This window comes from Poeciliopsis prolifica, unplaced genomic scaffold (genome assembly GCF_027474105.1).
Source record: "Poeciliopsis prolifica strain line A6 unplaced genomic scaffold, Auburn_PproV2 SCAFFOLD017, whole genome shotgun sequence".
NCBI classification, from domain to species: Eukaryota; Metazoa; Chordata; class Actinopteri; order Cyprinodontiformes; family Poeciliidae; genus Poeciliopsis; species Poeciliopsis prolifica.
In genome coordinates, this window is record NW_026562392.1 from 1,201,758 (window position 1) to 1,220,558 (window position 18,801).

The 18,801-nt window shown below is 40.0% G+C and overlaps 1 protein-coding gene across 3 annotated transcripts in view; it reads left to right on the plus strand.

Moving 5' to 3' along the window:
- The first annotated feature begins 2,921 nt into the window (after window positions 1-2,921).
- The window catches only part of tgfbr2b (transforming growth factor beta receptor 2b), a 29,230-nt gene continuing 13,350 nt past the window's right edge, over window positions 2,922-18,801 (plus strand). For 2 of the 3 annotated variants that reach the window (XM_055042130.1, XM_055042131.1), the window contains exons 1-3: window positions 2,922-3,115; window positions 12,694-12,844; window positions 14,332-14,522. In XM_055042130.1, the coding sequence (XP_054898105.1) occupies window positions 2,980-3,115; window positions 12,694-12,844; window positions 14,332-14,522 (478 nt within the window). In that variant the 5' untranslated portion in view covers window positions 2,922-2,979. The remainder of the gene's footprint in view (window positions 3,116-12,693; window positions 12,845-14,331; window positions 14,523-18,801) is intronic. The other variant, XM_055042132.1, reaches the window with a different exon arrangement.

The following is an 18,801-nucleotide window of genomic DNA, read 5'->3' on the forward strand; positions in this document are numbered from 1 at the left end:
AATTTTTTAAAAATAATGAAACTATAGAATGAAGTTAAAGAGAATGCTATGCTATTCTATTACACGACACAATTGTGGGAACTTACACCTCACTCTTTGCTCTTTAAAAAGCTTAACACGTTATAGAATTAGCCGAGTAGACAGTTTTACATACTCATGTATATTGTATTGCTGATTGTCTGACCTTATGGTCAGTGGAAGAGATTATGTGAACTGGCCACAGCGCCTCTTTTTCATCTTATCTGGGATTTGTGGTTCTGTCGTCGGTTTTACAGGCACACCTTGTTGCTATTCTTATGCATTATAACAATGGTCCAGAAGCAAAGATGCATGAGCAAAATCCGCCCAGCAGCACAACATCCAAAAACAGAGGGAATACAGTAACTGACATAATGCCAAGGCAAGATGGAGCTAGCTTCACAGCATAGTCACATTTAGTTTACAGAAAGAGCAGCAAGCCTCCAAACACACAAAAATAAACTGACCAATTACATTTAGGTTAAGGGCAAACATGTCCCCACTCCCACAGACCCACAGATGTGGGCTATGTGCAGAATGTTTTGACACAAGAGACCACTTTTATTTTTTTTCCAAATTTTTTTTAATGGTAAGGGGAGAAATAATAAAAAAGTCAAATAACTCAATTTACTCAAAGGAAAATCTCAAGGTATGCACAGTGTGTACTGCTGAACAGCTGCAGGCACTCCTGGGAGTCAAGTCAATTGTCAAACCTAGCAGGCAATGTTTCAGGAGGATTTAAAGTTTTTCAAAAAAGAATAAATCAAAGTGAAAGCAGCAGTAGAGATACCTCAAGCATCCTGTCACCTTGAGCAACACAATTCATAAGCGGCTGGTAAGACTTATCAAGAAGACCCAAAGCATCTCCCAGTATAGTTATTCACACATTCAAGCACACACTCACACGCCAATAGTGGCAAACTACTGGATAGTAGCCACAGAAGAGAGGCTGCCATGTACCAGCGCCACCACTGGTGGTGGGTGAAGTGTTTTGCCCAAGGGGCAGGGAGCGGGGTCAAGCCAGCAACCCACCGATTGCAGGGCAAACTCCTACCTCTATTCCCCCTAAGAAGTCTAGGGGAATTGTGAAAAAGATGCATGTGAAATCACACCCTTATCACTGAGGCTTTTGGAATACACCTCCAAGTGGATCGAGGACCAATTAAATCGTCGAGCTGCTCTGCCTTTACCTGCAGCTAAATGTAGCTGGACTGGAGATGGTCTGTTAAAGTAAGGGTGGACAGATGACTGACACTGGACAACATGCTTGGCTCGGTTTCAGTGTGTGAAGCAGGCGACATGTCAAGTCCTGCTGTGTCACCTAAGCAGATTGATGGGTTTGAAGCTCCTGTCGCAGGGTTACCTCACTGCCTCGGAGTGAAACAAGATTCACCGCCAAGGCTATCAGTCATCAGTTAGCAGACGCATCACTCACATGAAAAGACAAGACAGAGCTCCAGTATTGCCCTGGGTCTGCAGACTCCTTATTTATAGCCCATTAGGGTCAGAGACCTAAATAAGACATTTAGAAAAGACATTGGGGAATGTTTCACTTCAGAGATCTTCCTCTAGAACTGCCCTACACTGAAGCCTCTGGAGGACAAACTGACCACATTTTCTCACTCTGATACTTTTTTTTCTACTGTTCACTGCTATTTCAACTATTTACTTTTTGTTTTCTCTCAGTTTATTAATTTTGAAAATGATTTTTCCACAGAATCCAGGTCCGATTGGGCATTCTGTTTGGCTGTGAGACCTTCCTGGAGAGACAGCTGAGACGTTGCTGCCAACAACTAAACATTCTCCTTCTATTAACATTTCACTTTTCGTCAACATATAAAGTTCTTCTATGTCGGTTCATCTGCTTCTTTTTGTATCTCTGTCCTGTTTTCTCAAATCCACAGTACTGAACCAGGTTCTGGTTCTACTGGAAGGTTCTTCCTGTTAAAGGGGACTCTTTTCTCTCCACTGTCACTACATGCATGCTCAGCATGAAGGATTTCTGCAAAGTCAAAGACACAAAGCAAGTGATTGTCTATTGTGATTCAACTGAAATGACACTTCTGGTAAAGGGCCTCAAGATGACGTTTGTTGTGAATTGGTCCTATAAATAAATGTAAAAATTTGGACACACTGTTGTTTTGCTTGTGATGATATTTTTTTTTTTTTTATTTATTCTAAAATTTATCTTGTGATACTGATTGAGTAAGCTGGTAGTTTTACCTTGCAAGCAGGAAATTGATTTTGTTTTAAAGTATTCATGAGACTTGCCTTAACTCAGAACAATGGGACGTTCCAATAAACCCACTGAAGATTCAGGGAGAATAATTGTGGATTTGGACATTTGGGCAAAGTCTGTTTCTAAACAACTGATTCCAGCGCAGTCTGCATGACTGCACACGTTTATCCAGGTTCTGAAAAATCTAAAGACCAAAACTGATCTACGTTCAGGAGGCAGCAGCATCTCTGTCTGCATCTACACTGATGATCTCTGAGCTCCTTTTTTTTCAGCAGCTCAGCATCTGCTTTGTGTTTAAGATTTTATTTTCAGAGGTCAGATTGTTCAATTGCACACCTGAATTTTATTAGCTGTTTTTTTTTTCTTTCTTTTTATTTTTGCTTCTGTGAAATCTTTCAATCATGCAATGAAATGATATTCATCTCTCCTTTTCTAGACTCCAGCTCTGTGTGGATTTCAGAACTGCTTGGTAACTTTCTGTTTCTGTTGTTTACTGTTCCGATTTCCAGTATTTGGGTAGAAACAGTCCTAGAAGGAGAGCAAGTGAAAGAGAGAGAGGGAGAGAGAGAGAGAGAGAGAGAGCTCTTTCCTCTGGTTTCCTGTCAGAGCAGCATGCGTGTGTGTGTGTGTGTGTGTAAATAGTTCTGCAGTAACTCTCCAGCTGCTGAGCAGAGCAGAGAGCAGAGCAGGTCGGACACTCAGGAATCGTTCCCGCAGAGTGAATGAAGAGTTTCAGAGTCAGTCTCAGTAACATGCGCGGCCCGCAGTGCTGCTCATCGTCACGGGGAGTTTCATTACCACCATCATTAGTATTATGGGCTGTTTTCTTTTTGCCGCTGCTCAGACCTGGGACAGCTGGTGAGTAAAATTCACTTTAAACTTCACACAAGCTCTCTGTCTGTCTGTCTGTCTGTCTGCTTGTCTCTCTCTCTGTCTGTCTGTCTGTCTCTCTGTCTGCTTGTCTCTGTCTGTCTGTCTGTCTGTCTGTTTGTCAGCCATGCACTGACCATCGCCCCATCATGTTTTTATCTGAATTAAAACATTTAAAAGTTCAACTTGGGACCGCTTCCTTCTGGCATACTGATGTGTGGATGTTTGGAAAGCTTCAGGTGACTCCTGAGGTGATTCAGTCCGACGTTGCTCTGGTGACCGGACGGCTGGACGGTTGGACTGAACACATGCGTTTGTTTTCAAAGCGCAGTGGAAAGATCTTTCCCTCGTGTAATCAGATAACTCTTGTTTACATACCATGAAGTCTCATATGGAGAGCCTCACTGTTTTACCGCGAGGCTCAGCTGTAGTAACAGATGGATCACACTCTGATGCTGTGATCAATCACTAACCTTTTGAAAGCCTGAAGTATGAATAGATATGATCACAGATGTGAATCTGACAGGAATGGAGCGCTGGACACGCCCCCTGCAAATTATTACCTTTATTTATTTAATTATTTATTTAGTAGCAGAAATCAGGTCATTTGGTGTCCCAGTACTCAAAGGAAACTTCCTCCCCTGCATGCATATAGGTTGAAACAAATGTGTTTAGGAGACAACAGACAGATAAGGCATATTTTATGTTTTCGCTTTTGCGTGTCTCTGCCCATTTCAAAAACTGCCACTGCATGCATGGTTTCTACAAATGTTTAATTGATCAAACATGACTGAATGTTCTCAGTTGTCCTGGGTTTTTTGTATTCAGAAGGTTTAAAGGAAGTCATGAACATTCATTTAGAAATGTCCGTCTTCATTCATGTGTGTGATGAGGTGACAATCTTATGTCCTCATCCAGGGACCAGCCTAATTCATGCATGTGAAACTTCAAGTTTGCAGATGAGTGCACACGAGTTAGCAACGCAACACAAGGAAGTAAAAAATGTTCAACGTTCATTGCTGTCCGCTGTCACAGAAACATTCCCTCCTGCTGCCATTCATCACTCCCATCTGCATTATGTAACATTAACGTGTTGAAATATTCAGTTGAATTGCATCCATTGTCAAAATATTTTAATGCATTACAGTAGACTAAAAGCAGCACTTTTAAACACTCATTTTGTGTATTTGGTAGAACATTATGCTGATTGCAGAGATTTTTTTTTCCACAAGTGAGACTTGAGCCAGGAAGACATTTCTGTGGGACAGCCAATAAACAAGCACAGAGGAGAGATTCAAAAGTCAGACATTCTGGGAAGTTAGATGCTCTTGGGATCTTATTGGAAAAGCCCAAATTTTCCAAGAGTGAATGATGTAGCTGCAAAAGTATCAGGGAATGGTTTCCTGGGTTATCTCACATTTATACAGCACTGGATACCAAAGATGCCTCAGAGAGTTTATGATCTTTTTTCACATTTTATCAGATTATTACTACAAATATCAATGATCAGATGAACATGGATGTGCTAATTGAGGAGAAATAACTAACCATTACATTATGAATAAAATCTCTATCTATCTATCCGTCTGTCTGTCTATCTATAGGAAAACTGCTTGGATCAGTGGTTTTTAACCTTTTTTGAAGTTTCATATAGGATTTTTTTTTCCAAATTCAAGACATAGGTAGGTATATGCTTTTGTTACTAGTGCACAAAATGAGCCGTATGGCAGAGATTAAGACGGGGATAGAGAAAAGGGGGACGAGCAGCACCACACAGAGGGGTGATTGACAGCGCTGAGACCTGCTTCCTGGCTCTGATTGGTTGTTTCTTGTTAGCACTGGGAGAAGGCTGGAAGCTCAATCTCTTTTCAGAGATTATCTGTCTCATAAAATACTGTCATGACATTATGACAGTTTCAAGCAATATGTAAGTAAAAAATATTTTCTACAAGAGTTGCATGCTGCAGCTTTAACTTCTACGGAACTTTCTCCGTGTCGTGTCTCCGTGGTTCCTTGGTCTCCATGATGCCATTTGTTCTCTAATGCTCTCTAACAAACGTCTGAGGCCAGAACAAAAACAGCTGCAGTCAGATTCAGATTACATCACACAGAGCCGGACTGTGTATAACGGAACACACCATGGAAAGATTCCTCCCACTGCCATAGTAATTATGTTTGTTATCAATTTAAGGACTTGGCTGCAACACTGAGACAGTTACTGCGAAGGTCTAAGTCATTATAAGCTACTGTGTAAACTCTGCTACTACTGGTTCCCCTCCTGCTTCCACTCTTTGTTCCTGCTGTCCCCTCCTTCAGTGGAGCCTATTTTCAACCTGGAAATCCCACATACCAGAGGGACTGTGTGGTCTTGTTGCGTCACAAATAGTCACACCGTATGCACAATAGGACGAGAAAACATCTGAGCAGATCCTCTGTCTATGGTGGATCAGTCACACATTTTCATTCCCCGCTGACCTGACCTCCCCAGGGCACGTTGGACTGCAGGAAGCTCCCCGGCCCATTCCCCGCCCGTCCTAAAGGCTCAGTCTGTTTTTGTTGTCCTTATCTTTCCTCCCTCTGTTTGGTTTTGGGTGATGTTAATGACCATCAGCAGGAAGGGCCCATGCTTTTGCCTTCAGACTGCTTCTCCGTCATGTCAAAGCCTGTCGCAATGAGCAATTAATCAATTAATTCATTAATTGCATGTTGAATTCATATGACGTGCGTCATTTCCACCCGCACGCTTGTTTGTTTCCCCGTGGCTCTCTAACCATCTGTCTCCCAAAGTCAAGTTTATCTGCACTGATCATTTTAGCAACAAGACAGTTCAGAGTGCTTTAAAACATCACATAATTATCAATTATGAAACGAAAAACAAACATTACATTTTGCCAAATGTTGTCATCAACATCATCAAGCAAATACACGTCAGATGTATTGATCAATGTTCCAGTTACTACTGAACAAAGGCAACTCTAAACATGTTGGCTTAGAGTCTTGATTTAATGGAGATCAGTGTTTCAGCTGTTTTGCAGTTTTCAAAACATTTGTTCCAAATTTCCCGTGCTCGAATGCTGCTTCTCCAAGTTTGGCTCTGGTTCTGATGCAGAGCAGAACCAGAACCAGAAGACCTGAGAGGTCTAGAAGGCTGATAGAAAACCAGCAGATTTGTAAACTAACAGTATTTAAAGTCCAGTTCTGAAGTTCTGGAAGAACTTCAGAACTGGGTGATCTGCTGTGTCTTCCTGGTTTTAGTCAGAACATAAGCAGCGGCATTCTGGAACAGCTGCAGCTGGAAGATTTATTTTTTTAGGCAAACCTTTTTCAGTAATCAATGCGATTGATTACTGAAATTAATGCATAGATTAGTTTCTCTAGCTCTTGCTCAAACATGAGTTCTTTAATCATAGAAATGTGATTGTCTTTATGTGGCTCTGAAAGTCCATCTCTACTCCCAGATTTCAGACATGATCTCTAGTTTCTAGCTGTAACAACTGAAGCTAACTCTGGATCGTTCCTACTGTGTTCCACTCAAAGGGTCTCGACTGACATAACCTTCCTCTTTCTCTGCGTAAGGAGGAGTGAACTGTGGAATTAGTTACTGGATAGGCTCACGGTCTTATTCCACTGAGTTTAGCCCTCAAGTCCCTTTAGAAGTAGCAAGCCAGCTAGTTAAGTTGTCTAAATGGATTGTTGGTGTCATTAGTTTGCACTTTTTGTGTACTAAAGTCTACAGTTTACTCATAACTAATCAACAGACACGGGTGACACGCAAGGGCTAAATTAACACAGAGAGAATTGGAGAATAACTGAGATCAAAATAAAACCTGACATCTGACAGGAAACACATATGAAACAAACAAACAAAAAAACACAACACTTCAACATACTGACATTATGACAGTTTCTCCCATCAGAGCCAATAGTTAGTATTTTTTAAGGGCAAATTTGTTTAGAGACTTTATAATAAACTTAACAAATGTTGTTATTTATTTATTTTGGATTTATGACCTCTTCAAGTGTCAAGAGATCTTTAGAAATAATAATAATAATAATAATAATAATAATATAATAATAATAATAATAATAATAATAATAATAATAATAATAATAATAATAATAGGAATAAATTCTGGGATAATTTGTGATCCAGCAAAATTTCCAGTGCCTTCCACGTTTCTTGAATCTGGTAAAAAAAGAAGCTTTTCTGCAGAAAGAAAGTCTCTTCTTCTGTGTTACACATTTTCCCCACTTAATTACAAAGATGTTTCTTTAGTCTGAGAATGAAAATAATTTATTCCGTCACATAAGAACAATATTCAGCCATCATTGTATGGATGGATCAGATATGAGTAACAGTTACTTGTTATGGCTTTTCTTGCAAGCAAGAAATCTTTACCAAGTTACACATCTTCCATTTTTTTATGCTTCCAAAATACATTGTCTTAAACTCTTTTGGTTCCCCAAAATTCTTTCAATTATAACATTCACATTCCTCTAAAACAAATGAAGTTTTTGAAACTCCTAGGATATTATTGAATGATTTGCTTCTAGATTTCCAGACGTTCTCCTTCTGTATATTCAGGATTCCGCCTGGGGTCATCCACATTGACCTCTCTGTCGGATCTCTCTTTGATTCTCTAAAAACCATATAAGGCAGTTTTCCTCCCTTCACTTTGCTGAATCTGTGAGGTAGAAGAGAGCGGGTGATGGTCATTTGATGAACAGTGACACTTTCAGTGCAAAGTTGACACTTTTAATTGAGATTTAAAGCAAATATTCTTTAAAAGTGTGATTATTCACTGAATAATGAAAAGTTGACTCTTTAATGCAACTGTGCTCTAAAGATGTCAGTATTTACTGAATGACCCTTCATGACAGCAGCCGTTAACATTTATGAGGACTCCTTCGTGTTCATGACAGTGTCGTGTCAGACTTATGCAGATCCCTTTAAATAAAGTGTTATGCAAATTTATTTGTATGATTTCAATTCACACAGTTATATGGTCAATTGAAATGCAGCTCACACTGCAGGCAGCTTCGTAATGGAAAGTGTGATCACTAAATAATTTTTGCTCTTGCATTAAAACTTCATCAGAAGACTAAAAACACAAATACCCAAACTTGCTGGATGCAGGTTGAGCCATTTTTAATTAAAATAACTCACTTTATCTTGATGCTATTATATAAACTTCAATTGGTAAGAAGATTAATATTCTTCCACCATTCATCAAGTTTATCCTCAGCATAGAGGAGACCCACTGTGTGCATGGTTTGGAGACTTTTGGTATTTTCCATTGTCTCACTCACTGACACCATGAGCTCGTATCCTCAGCCAGCTAGAACAACAGGAACCAGCAGAGAGGGAGTTATCTCCTACTGGAACAGGGTGCCTTGTGTACTGAAGATTCTGGCAAATAAGCTGGAATAAGCATGAAGTGCTTTCATACTGCATTTGTCTTTGTTTACCTATACAGTCATGTCTGTTATAGGGCTCATATGCTTTCAAGACACTTTGGGCTCTGCAAAATAAACAAAGAGCTAATTGATTGCTAATTGATTCATTGTTCATGTCAATTACAAATCAGCCAATCAAAAGTCATCAGTTCAATGCATTTCTGTTTGTAGACAGTGTAGATAACTTGCTGACATTTGAAGTGTCAGAACGGCTCGGAAAAGTAGGTTTAAGCGACGCTGGATGTTTTTTTGGTCTAAAAAAAGAGAAAAAAAAATACCCAGGAGTGCCAGTTGTGTTGATGTCAGAGGATAATGACAGACTAGCTTGAGATGATGGAAATTAAATGGCAGTAGTAGCTCCACAAATCTCACCAAATATGCAGAACGCCTTGTCTGTAAGCAGAACACATCAGACCTTGAAGCAGGCTGACCCCAGCAGCAGGAGACCACACACACACACACACCCACACACCCCCACACACACACACTGGTCCTCCTGTTGGCTGGACGAAAGCTCACAGCCTGAGTCACAGATATTTAATTTAACGGTAGATTTGCTTTGATTGGTACTAAAACTGCAACAGTTTTTCCAGTTGCTGCTGTTCTCTTTCACACTTCACCGAGTCAAACCAACCGAACCCTCTGAGCAACATCTCCCCCTCGCCTGTGGTGGCGCTACGGAAAGTAATGACACAAAAACCTCTGAAGAAGACACTGAGCTTAGCATCCTTCTTCAAGAGTTCTAAACTAAAATGGAGTGGTGTAAGGTTTTAGTGTTTGCAGGATTTCTCTTTTTACTTTGGCAGAATACAATAAGACATTTCTCCATCCGAGACTCACCCATTTGTTTTGTTTTTACCCATAATTCCATGCGCTTTAGAATAGAATAGCATATTCCTGCCTTGGTCTGTGTGTTCACAAATGCATTGAAATGCTCACGTCAAATGAACCCAGACTGAGGTTTGTAGGCGGATCAGAGTTTGATTCCACATTCACACATCCCCAAAAACAACCGCACTTTCGAGCCAAACGGACTGGAGTTTGACTGAAGCGGACTAAACGTGGCTGCTGTGAATGCAGCCTTAATATCTTTATTGGTTATTTCATTAATTAAAACCAGAAAGCCAATTCATTTACTTAGAAGAAATCCTAATAAAAACTCCATTGATTTATTGAAAACGTTGCATGTCTACATCTGCTGCTGCGACAATCAAACAACTTAATTGTTCCTTAAGGATTTTACCAAAACATTTTTATGTCCTACTTCCAGCAGGATGGTGTTGAAAATTGTATCACCTAAAACTAGTTTGGAAAAATTGTTTCATTTTCAAAAGTATTCACTGAGGAGGTTGAATACTTTTCACAGTCACTGTAACGAGTTTGTATTTCTGAAGGTTCTTCTTCAGTCTAAGTCCTGGCTGGATTTTTTTTTTTTTCACAAACAGACCTTAAATGTATCCCCTTCAGAAACCTTGAAAAATCTACTTAACGACAATCCAAGGTTTTCTCCTCCACTTTCCTGGGATGGAGTGAAGCCACCTGATTTCATTGTGTGATTCCAAAAAGTGGCCCCAAAGTTGGATAGAGTGGCGCCGTTATAAAAAAAACATTCCTCAACCGAAACACAATGAGCCACCTGTGGATACCATAGACACAGTTTTATTTTATTCTGTTTATTTAGATATTTAGTTGTACATAGTGCACTCCTAATTATTGAATTTTATACATACGTATATATCAGGTATATATATTATATATATTATATTACATGTATATATATTTCTTTTTTTACTAAATTTTTAGCAAATTTTAACTGGGGAGAGAAAATGTAAAAAGATTCAATGTAAAGTGTGGCTGGGTACAGATTGATTGACTGTGCTGCTCTGCTGCTCAGCACAGCGGCTTTAATTCACCTCTCAGGTCGTGTGTGTGCGTGCGTGCGCGCGCGTGTGTGTGTGTGTGTGTGGGCGGTAGTGCTCTGCAGTTTCACTCTCTGCCTTGCACAAATTCAACTTAGTGTGACGGAATGTGTGTTTAAAGCATATTAAGTGTGTTTCCAGTGAAATGAATAACCCGACCGTTCCAGATCGGGTGACACAGGAACGCCTGCTGCCGGCCTGGTGAGAGGAAGCCAATTGGCCTGGACACAGGCGGACGCTGTTGTTTTGACCACATGATTCCCAGGTTGTGGGAAGCCCAAGCCCTCCCCCGACCCAGTCTGCTTTCACAGTTCTACTCTGCAGACGTTCTGCCGGGTCAATGGAACTTACCGTGGCGCTGGCTGTGGTTGTTTTGTCTGCATCTTGGGTTCAGTCTGCTTCTTTTGTTGCTTGTAAGAGGAAAAGTGCTCGTCATGATGAGGTGGATTGCAACCATCAAAACACTAATGCTATACGTCTGATTAGTCTGATTAGGTTTCTGTGATTTTTTTTTTCTTCATATCTCTAACAGTTCCCTTAACCATGAAGCAGGCAAGTCAGACTCATTTTCATTTTTAAAGCTCACAAGTGTTGTCAAAGATGTGGCAGAATGCATTGATAGAATCCATGAACAAACTGCTAACATGAAAAACTACAACAGGCCAGATTTGGCCCTCGGCCCTTGAGTTTAACGCCTGTGCTGGAGAGGAAAGATGGCATATGGCAGTATGTTTGTAGAAAAATAAGCCTCTCACAGTCAGTAGTTTAATCATTTAAACTCATGATCAGTTAAAATCAGCTCAATCATTTCCATTTGCATAATTTATCATTTATTTCTTTCTACTTTCTTGAGTTGATATTGCATTTGCAAAGAAAATCATATAATAGACTAACACAGTCCATTTTCCAGAGTCCCTACTTTAAGATTGGAAAATATTTTAGATTTTCCATATAAAATAAGAATGTAAAACATTTAAAGTGGAGTCTATTTTGTCTTATATACCATAAGCACACATACATAAATATGTGAATACATCTATTAAAATAAATTATTTTTATAGTATATTTTCAGTTACTGTGAGCAGTAAATAAGTGACTGACAAGTTTTTGCAATAGGGTTTTTCCCAGCTAATTTACATTAGATTAATTCTGTAATCTAATATAATATAATACTTTTAATTCTCTCATTTCTTGGCCAGCCCAGAAGACACACTTTCTCTGTCCGCTGTGCTGTATCTCCCAGAAGAAGCTAAACGATGCAGCGGAGCTTTCAGGACGATCGGCTCTGGTGATGAGCCGATTTCTGCTGTAACTGTGTGAAAGCCTCCAGACAGTCATGTGGAGTCGGTGACTCTGTAGGTCTGAGCCGTCTGTAGAATCAGCCATGTGCCTGGAAGTCTGTGAAAACCATATGAGTCGTTTGGTGGGTTAATTCTGTTCACACCTCCGTTCTACAGCATTTCCTGCAGGGGCTTTTTTTGATACATGAAAGGAGCTGTCACGTCCCACCTCTTACTGAAGGTTAGTTAAAGGTCAAATGGTGTTTTGAAAGTTACTTTCCAACAACTGTGACGGTTCACACCTGGAGGCCAGTCTGACACTGAGGCTGTGTCAGAATTGGGTTACCGTCTATTCATGCGGTTGTGGCCTGTTTCTGCATTAATGTGTCCCAAAGGTTCAGAGGCGGGCGAACCAGAACCTTCTGTCAGAACATTCATCTTTCAACAGCAATAAGGTGCATAGCTGACTCTGCCTATAAATAATTACTCAAGTGAAGCAATGCCAAGTTGAATGTAAGCATCACATGTACTGGAGAAAAAAATCAGCTTGAGTCCAAATCCAGGCAGCTGGAGTGTGGAATCAGTCCAGACAGCTCAGACCATCAGTTGTCAAAGTATCAAAAAAAAAAAAAAAAAACAATTGTAAATTGTTTTAAAAATGTTTTCTCAATCTTAATTAAAATGTTAAAATATTAGCACTGATCATTTTCAAGTGGTTATGTCATTGTCAAGCAGTGGAAGCTGTAATGGACATCAGATCAGAATTCTGAACATTACAATAATCACACTCTAGATGTGATCCACAGACGATGAAATGCATTTCTGGGAACATTTTTTAAAAACCTGGACATGAACAGGAAACTAACCTGTTGAATGTGCGTGTGTGTGTGTGTGTGTGTTTGCTGTGCAGGTATACCAGGCATGTCCATGTACCCCATCAATCGGCTGTGTAAGTTCTGCGACCGTCAGAGTTCCTCCTGCAATGGCACAGAGAGCTGCATGTCCCACTGCTCCATTACGTCCGTCTGTGATTCGCGTGAAGAGGTCTGTGTTGCTATATGGTAGGTACAAAGACTACGAAACTATTAGGAAAAAAACACACTCGTTGCTCTAATTCAGTTCAAAACAAGAGGCTCATATTACCACCTTCCTAAATGAATGGCCAAAATGATTTTTTATGTCAAAAAATGATTTAGGCAAAAATAATAATAATAATAATAATAATAATAAAAATCTCTTTTGGTAAAAAATGACCATTATGTTAGAAAGGTGGCAATTTATAGATCCATTGTGCATTGCCTGATCAAGTCTATGTTCTTTGACATAATTCTGTCTTTCAGCTTATGAAAACCGTATGTATTTATGTTTCCTTAGAAAGAAAACATATCAGCTGGAAAAAATAAACTGAACTTTACTGCAAGTTTGAAGTAACTATCACCAAATTAGAATTAAGAACTGTTGTGAATCACCGCCACATAGATAAATTGAATTGAGTTAATAGTAATCATACCAATAAATTACATTTCCAAGCACTTATAGGGACACCAAGGTCATTTTGTGACAGTAAAACAAATTGTTGTCTGTTTGCTTTTTGTTCTTTCCACGTTTAAAATGCCCCTTAAATTTTATCCGCACAGCACGTTTGCTATTGTTTTTTTGAAATGCTTTCTAAATAAAGCAATAGTAATAGTAGTAGATGATGAAAGCAGCAGATGGAGCTTATGAAGGGATTGTGAGGGAGACCAGAGAGGACAGAATCACAGTAATCAATATAGGACAGAGTATGCAGATATGATATGGGACTGAAATAGTGAGCACCCAGACCCTGCACAGGGGTACTAAAGCTTGCTTTATGCTTCACACATGTGTCTTCCTCATGGAAACTGGATGGAACCAGGCCAAGCAGGCTGGGAGGCCGAGAAAATTCTGTCCGTATGGCCGCTACACAGTGAGGCGTTTTTGCTAAAATGAGATATGACCATGCGGGATGGCTGCATCCAACAACTGACAACATCTGGAGTTGAAAGTTGTGGCAAAAGATTTGTCTGCTTTTGATAATGTATATTTTGTGCCAATAAGCAAAATTTCAGTTCTATCATTGTTTAATTTGAGAAAGTTTGAAGTGAAACTGAATTTTACTTCAGATTAGCAGTTGTTGTCAGGAGATTAGGGCTGGTTGGAGCAGGTAGGTTCACTTCAGAGGCAGAGCAAGGTGTCACCTTTGAAGCAGTAGAAGAGGATATTAAAGATGGAGACGTTGTTACCAAGGTGGGAAGATATAAGTGATGAAAAGAAGAAGGTCCTGGACAGAGCCCTGGGGCACACCTGAGATAACAGTGGAAAACTGGAGTTAAAGGACTTGAGTGGGATGAACTGAGTGTGTCCTAATCAGGCTCAGGTTACTAGTGATACCAATGAATATATATATATATATATATATATATATATATATATATATATATATATATATATATATATATATATATATATATATATATATATATATATATATAAAGATTTCTATTTAGTCTGTTTGTCTGACTTTCAGGATAAAGAATGAGACCAGCTTCACCGTGGAGACCCTTTGCCACAACCCGTCCGTGTCGCTGTACGGCATCATGCTGGACGACTACAACAGCTCCAGCTGTGTAATGAAGGTGAAGAACTCCACCAGTGGGATGGTGCATGTGTGCTCCTGCACAGAAGAAGAGTGCAATGACAAAATGGTGTTCATTCCCAGTAAGTGTTCCCGTTCTAATGAAGTCACTCAGTACGTGGGTTGATGAATCCAATGATTTCTGCTTTGGAGTTCTAAATTTAAAAATGTTTTGACTCATGTCAGCATGAAAGCTATTTAGAGTTAAGTCTTTATAAATCAACATCGCGACCTTTCCACATACATTCAGCTGATGAGCAAGGATTTCACTCTTCACCCCCAACACTTCTATCCAGCTGAACATGTTGTACATTGAAATGAAAAATGCTTTAGATGATGAAATGGTATCTAGATTACCTCTATCAGTCAGAACAACAAACAAGATTAGGATGATATTTGTTCAACAATAAACTCAACTCCATGTTGAGTTTATTAACATTTTCAGCTGTAAAGCCGTGTCCCATTTCAGGTGGGAATACAACATGAGGCGAATGTTTCTGATGACTCCTGCAGGCTCACATAAAGACCACTGCCAGCCAGGACACTGAAGAAGAATTCTATATTGGCAGGAATGCAGAAGAATGTGAGGATTTATAGAGAAATCTGACAGGAAGAAATGACAAGGTGGAGCTAGCTGTTAGCTCCCAGCAGCCATATGCACCATCCAGATCTGCTGACCTACTGATGTTCATAAGTTTCCATCAGCATCATGAAAACGTAAAAAAAATATGGTTTGATTTAAGATGGGAGGCTGGACAACAAACAAAGGATCTACTGATTTTGTAGTTAATTATTAATATTCTCCCTTTGTTTGACTCAGTTCTTGCGTTACACTTCCTCTGTGGCCTGCTCTCGTAAAAATGTTTTTTTTGTTTGTGCTTTTATTTGCTCAATCGAAGAACGTATATTGAGGAACAACCCAGAAGACTCAAACCACTCATTAGTAGGAAAATAAGAAACCCAAAAAGAAATTTACCAACAACAACAAAAAAGTCCAGAGAGTGGCCACAAAAACTCTGAAACAAAGCTTTATGGATTGATTAGACAACAACAAACAAACTTTTTGGTTGAGCTCAAACGTTTGGAGAAAGGAAGGCTCTGCTCCTGATTCCAAATGTACAAGCTGATCTGTGAAATGCAGTGCACATCGATTCATCAGATGGGCTTGCTTGGCTCCTTTGTGAAGGGTTTAGAGATCAGCAGAGACATTTTGGCAACTGAACATAAAGTACGAAGCATTTTAATCAGTCTACTTACAAATGTAGTCTTCTATCCATGCTAGCGCTGTGATAGATGTGAAAATACGGAACTAAAAGCCTGAATGTTGATCTATCAGATCATATACATCATCATTTCTACCATTTCCAAAGTAGGACTGCTTATGATTAAAAAAAATGAAGAAATAAAAATTATGGAATCACTGAGTTTGAAGATGGGAATTGTGTTTTGGTAGCTTTAGAAACTTGACTAAGTTACATATTTAATTGAAATATTAATAAAGTGATAAAACTAATGAATGTTGAGACAGAAGGTACTGGGTCAGACTGCTAACTGGGCATACATGTCATTTTCGATTAGTAATCCGGCTCTTTAGGGCCGACACGGTTTTTTTTTGTTTTGTTTTTTTTTTCCCCATAATGTAAACCGGCCGGCTCATAAACATTTCTCATTCCTTCATTTTATGACTTTAGGCCTGCCCAGACTCATATCTTCCCTTTCCACTCTGTCACACCCGCCCTTCACTCCCATCCCGTCTCCAGCACTGATGCAGATTAAAATCTGTTGCTTTGCCAGGTCATACATGCCTGAAGGACTATTTGCCTCTCCTCCTCTCCTCCTTCTGCCACCTTCACTGGCACTAACTTCTAAAAATGCTCCACAAAGCAAGCAGGTCCAACCTTCTGACGGAGTTACTCTCTGGACAATGTGAAATGTGAAATGCCAAAATAACATAGATAATATTGTTACTGTATTTAATTTTTTTTCTGTTGTCAAAAATCAAAACTGAAAGTTAAGTGAATTACACTGCTCTATGTCAAAGCCAAATGCTTGCAATCTCAGGCAACAATGAAGAAATGCACTTTATCCTCCTGTGCCGGTGCTTTGGTGCATGCTGCTTGAAAACCATAAAAGCTTCCAGGAACTTTGCCTACTTGGAAACTTAAGGCCTTCATCACATTCAATGTGGAAGTGCTTAACTCGGGTCGTGCGTCTTCACTTCATCAGCGAGTCGTCTCATCACACCGCCTCTCTGTGTTTGGAAAGTTCAAGGGAAACGATGGTAAGAAGATGTGGGCCTTTTGCACAGCTTCTGCTCTGGTGGCTGCTGCAGTGCGAGAGATTTGGTGACACCAACAGGAACTGGAAACACAACGCTCGCATCACGCTGAAACATCACTCGCAGATTCCCCAGTGAGGCTGTGAAAAGGCAACTGCGAGCCTCGTGCAGAGTGGAGAGGGAAAAACACGCGTCTCAAAAAAAGGTGTGTGTGTGTGTGGGGGGGGTGCGTGTGTGTGTGTGTGGGGTGGTGTGTGTGTGTGTGTGTGTGTGTGTGTGTGTGTGTGGTGTGTGTGTGTGTGTGTGTGGTGTGTGTGTGTGTGTGTGTGTGTGTGTATGCGCCGGGCACACTGGAGAGCACAGACATATGGTTTCCTGTCTGTGTCGAACTCGATTCAGAAGCATCTCCTGCACGTGGTGAGCGGACCCGTTAGACACAGGAGACCTCGTCTGGGGAGTGACAGAGAGGTTGAGTACGTCTGCTGAGCACGATGTGTCTCACCCCACACGCTGTTATTAAAGCAGAATAAAGTCTTAACTCTTCCCATCCAAATCACCATTCATCTGTTTTGAAGGGTAACAATTAGATCAAGGTGTAGCTCTGGGCCGTGATGAATAGTTTGACTCATGAACCATGCTACAAAAAATGTAGATGTTACGTTGATAATTGATTCTAGGTTTGGTGCAGACAACTTAATGAAGTGAATGTGCAATAGTGGTTACAAAATGTGTTTTATTGCCTTTGTTGATCATACAAAAACTACAACTTTAAACAACTACCACAAAATCTATCAGAATAAATGTATTAGTTTTAAAAGTACAAAACTTAAACTTTGTAACTCATATTATTTCAAAATTCTTCAGTTATTGAAGATGGTGAAAGATCTGCTGTTGCAGTCTGTGTCTCTATCACGTCAAATTTGAAGAAGCCTCTGACTAAAGGCACAATTCTTTTCTGAGATTGTCTCATGAAGAAGATGTCAGCAGGAATATAGAGCCTTACAAAGTGCATCCCACCTCTTCATCCTTTTTTTAAACACTTTGAAAATATCAATAGAATTCATGGATATACTGTGATAATTATAGGCTAAGCTAAAACAAAAACTAGACCAGAACCAGTTTTGGTTCACATAACCCTGGTGTGTTCAGGGTTATGTGCAGTGTTGGTTTTCAGCACCACATAGCATTTTCTACTTAGACTGAAAAATGGGGAGCCTTCCTTCAAGTGTGGGTGGTGATGCCAGGAAGTCCAAAACTTCCTGCTGAAGTTTTGGACTCAGAGGGAGCAATGTGGCTTTCGTCCTGGCTTTGTAGTGTGGCAGTGTGGCATATCTGGGTGAGTACTTAAAACAAGAGTTGTAAGGCTTGTTCCATGTGTGGGGTGGTCTCCAAGGTTACCCCTTGTGTCTGATTCTCTGTGTTTTTCATTGACTGGGTCTCAAGGCATAGTTGTACAGAGGAGGTTTTATGGTTTGACAACTCCAGGGTCTCATCTTTGCTTTCTGTGGAAGGTGTGGCCCTGTTGACATCTCATAGGGAGGATTAGCATGCATTAGAGTGATCTTCAGCAGAGGGTGAAATGAGATTAGCTTTTCTCATTGTGACTTCCCAATTGGAAAACGGTTTAGTGTTCCCTCAGGGTTCTGGGTTCATCCTTCAGACTCAATCAGAAGAGTTAAAGTGATTGTTTCTTTTTCATGAGTTTTGATTGGCATGGAGACGGATATGGACGGATTGTGGCTTCATTGGCTGGAAGAGTAGGCGCTAACGCTACATACTTCACCTGTGGTTATGACATATGGGTTTTGAGGGAAAGAATGAGAATAAGATTGGTCAAAATTTCTACCCAACATTAAATAAACCTGTGCACACTGTATCCGCGAGCGACTCAACACAGCTAATTTATTCTATTTAGAGGCCAGAGAATGAAAGTAAGCCCGACATATTATTTTGGACTGCTACAGCTTTAAAATACATCCATTTGAAATTCAACCAGCTAAATCAAGCTCAGTGATAGAAATCTGCAGAGAAATGAGTGGAACTGCTTATGAAGGCAGATGCCCTAAGCCATGAAGATGTAAAAG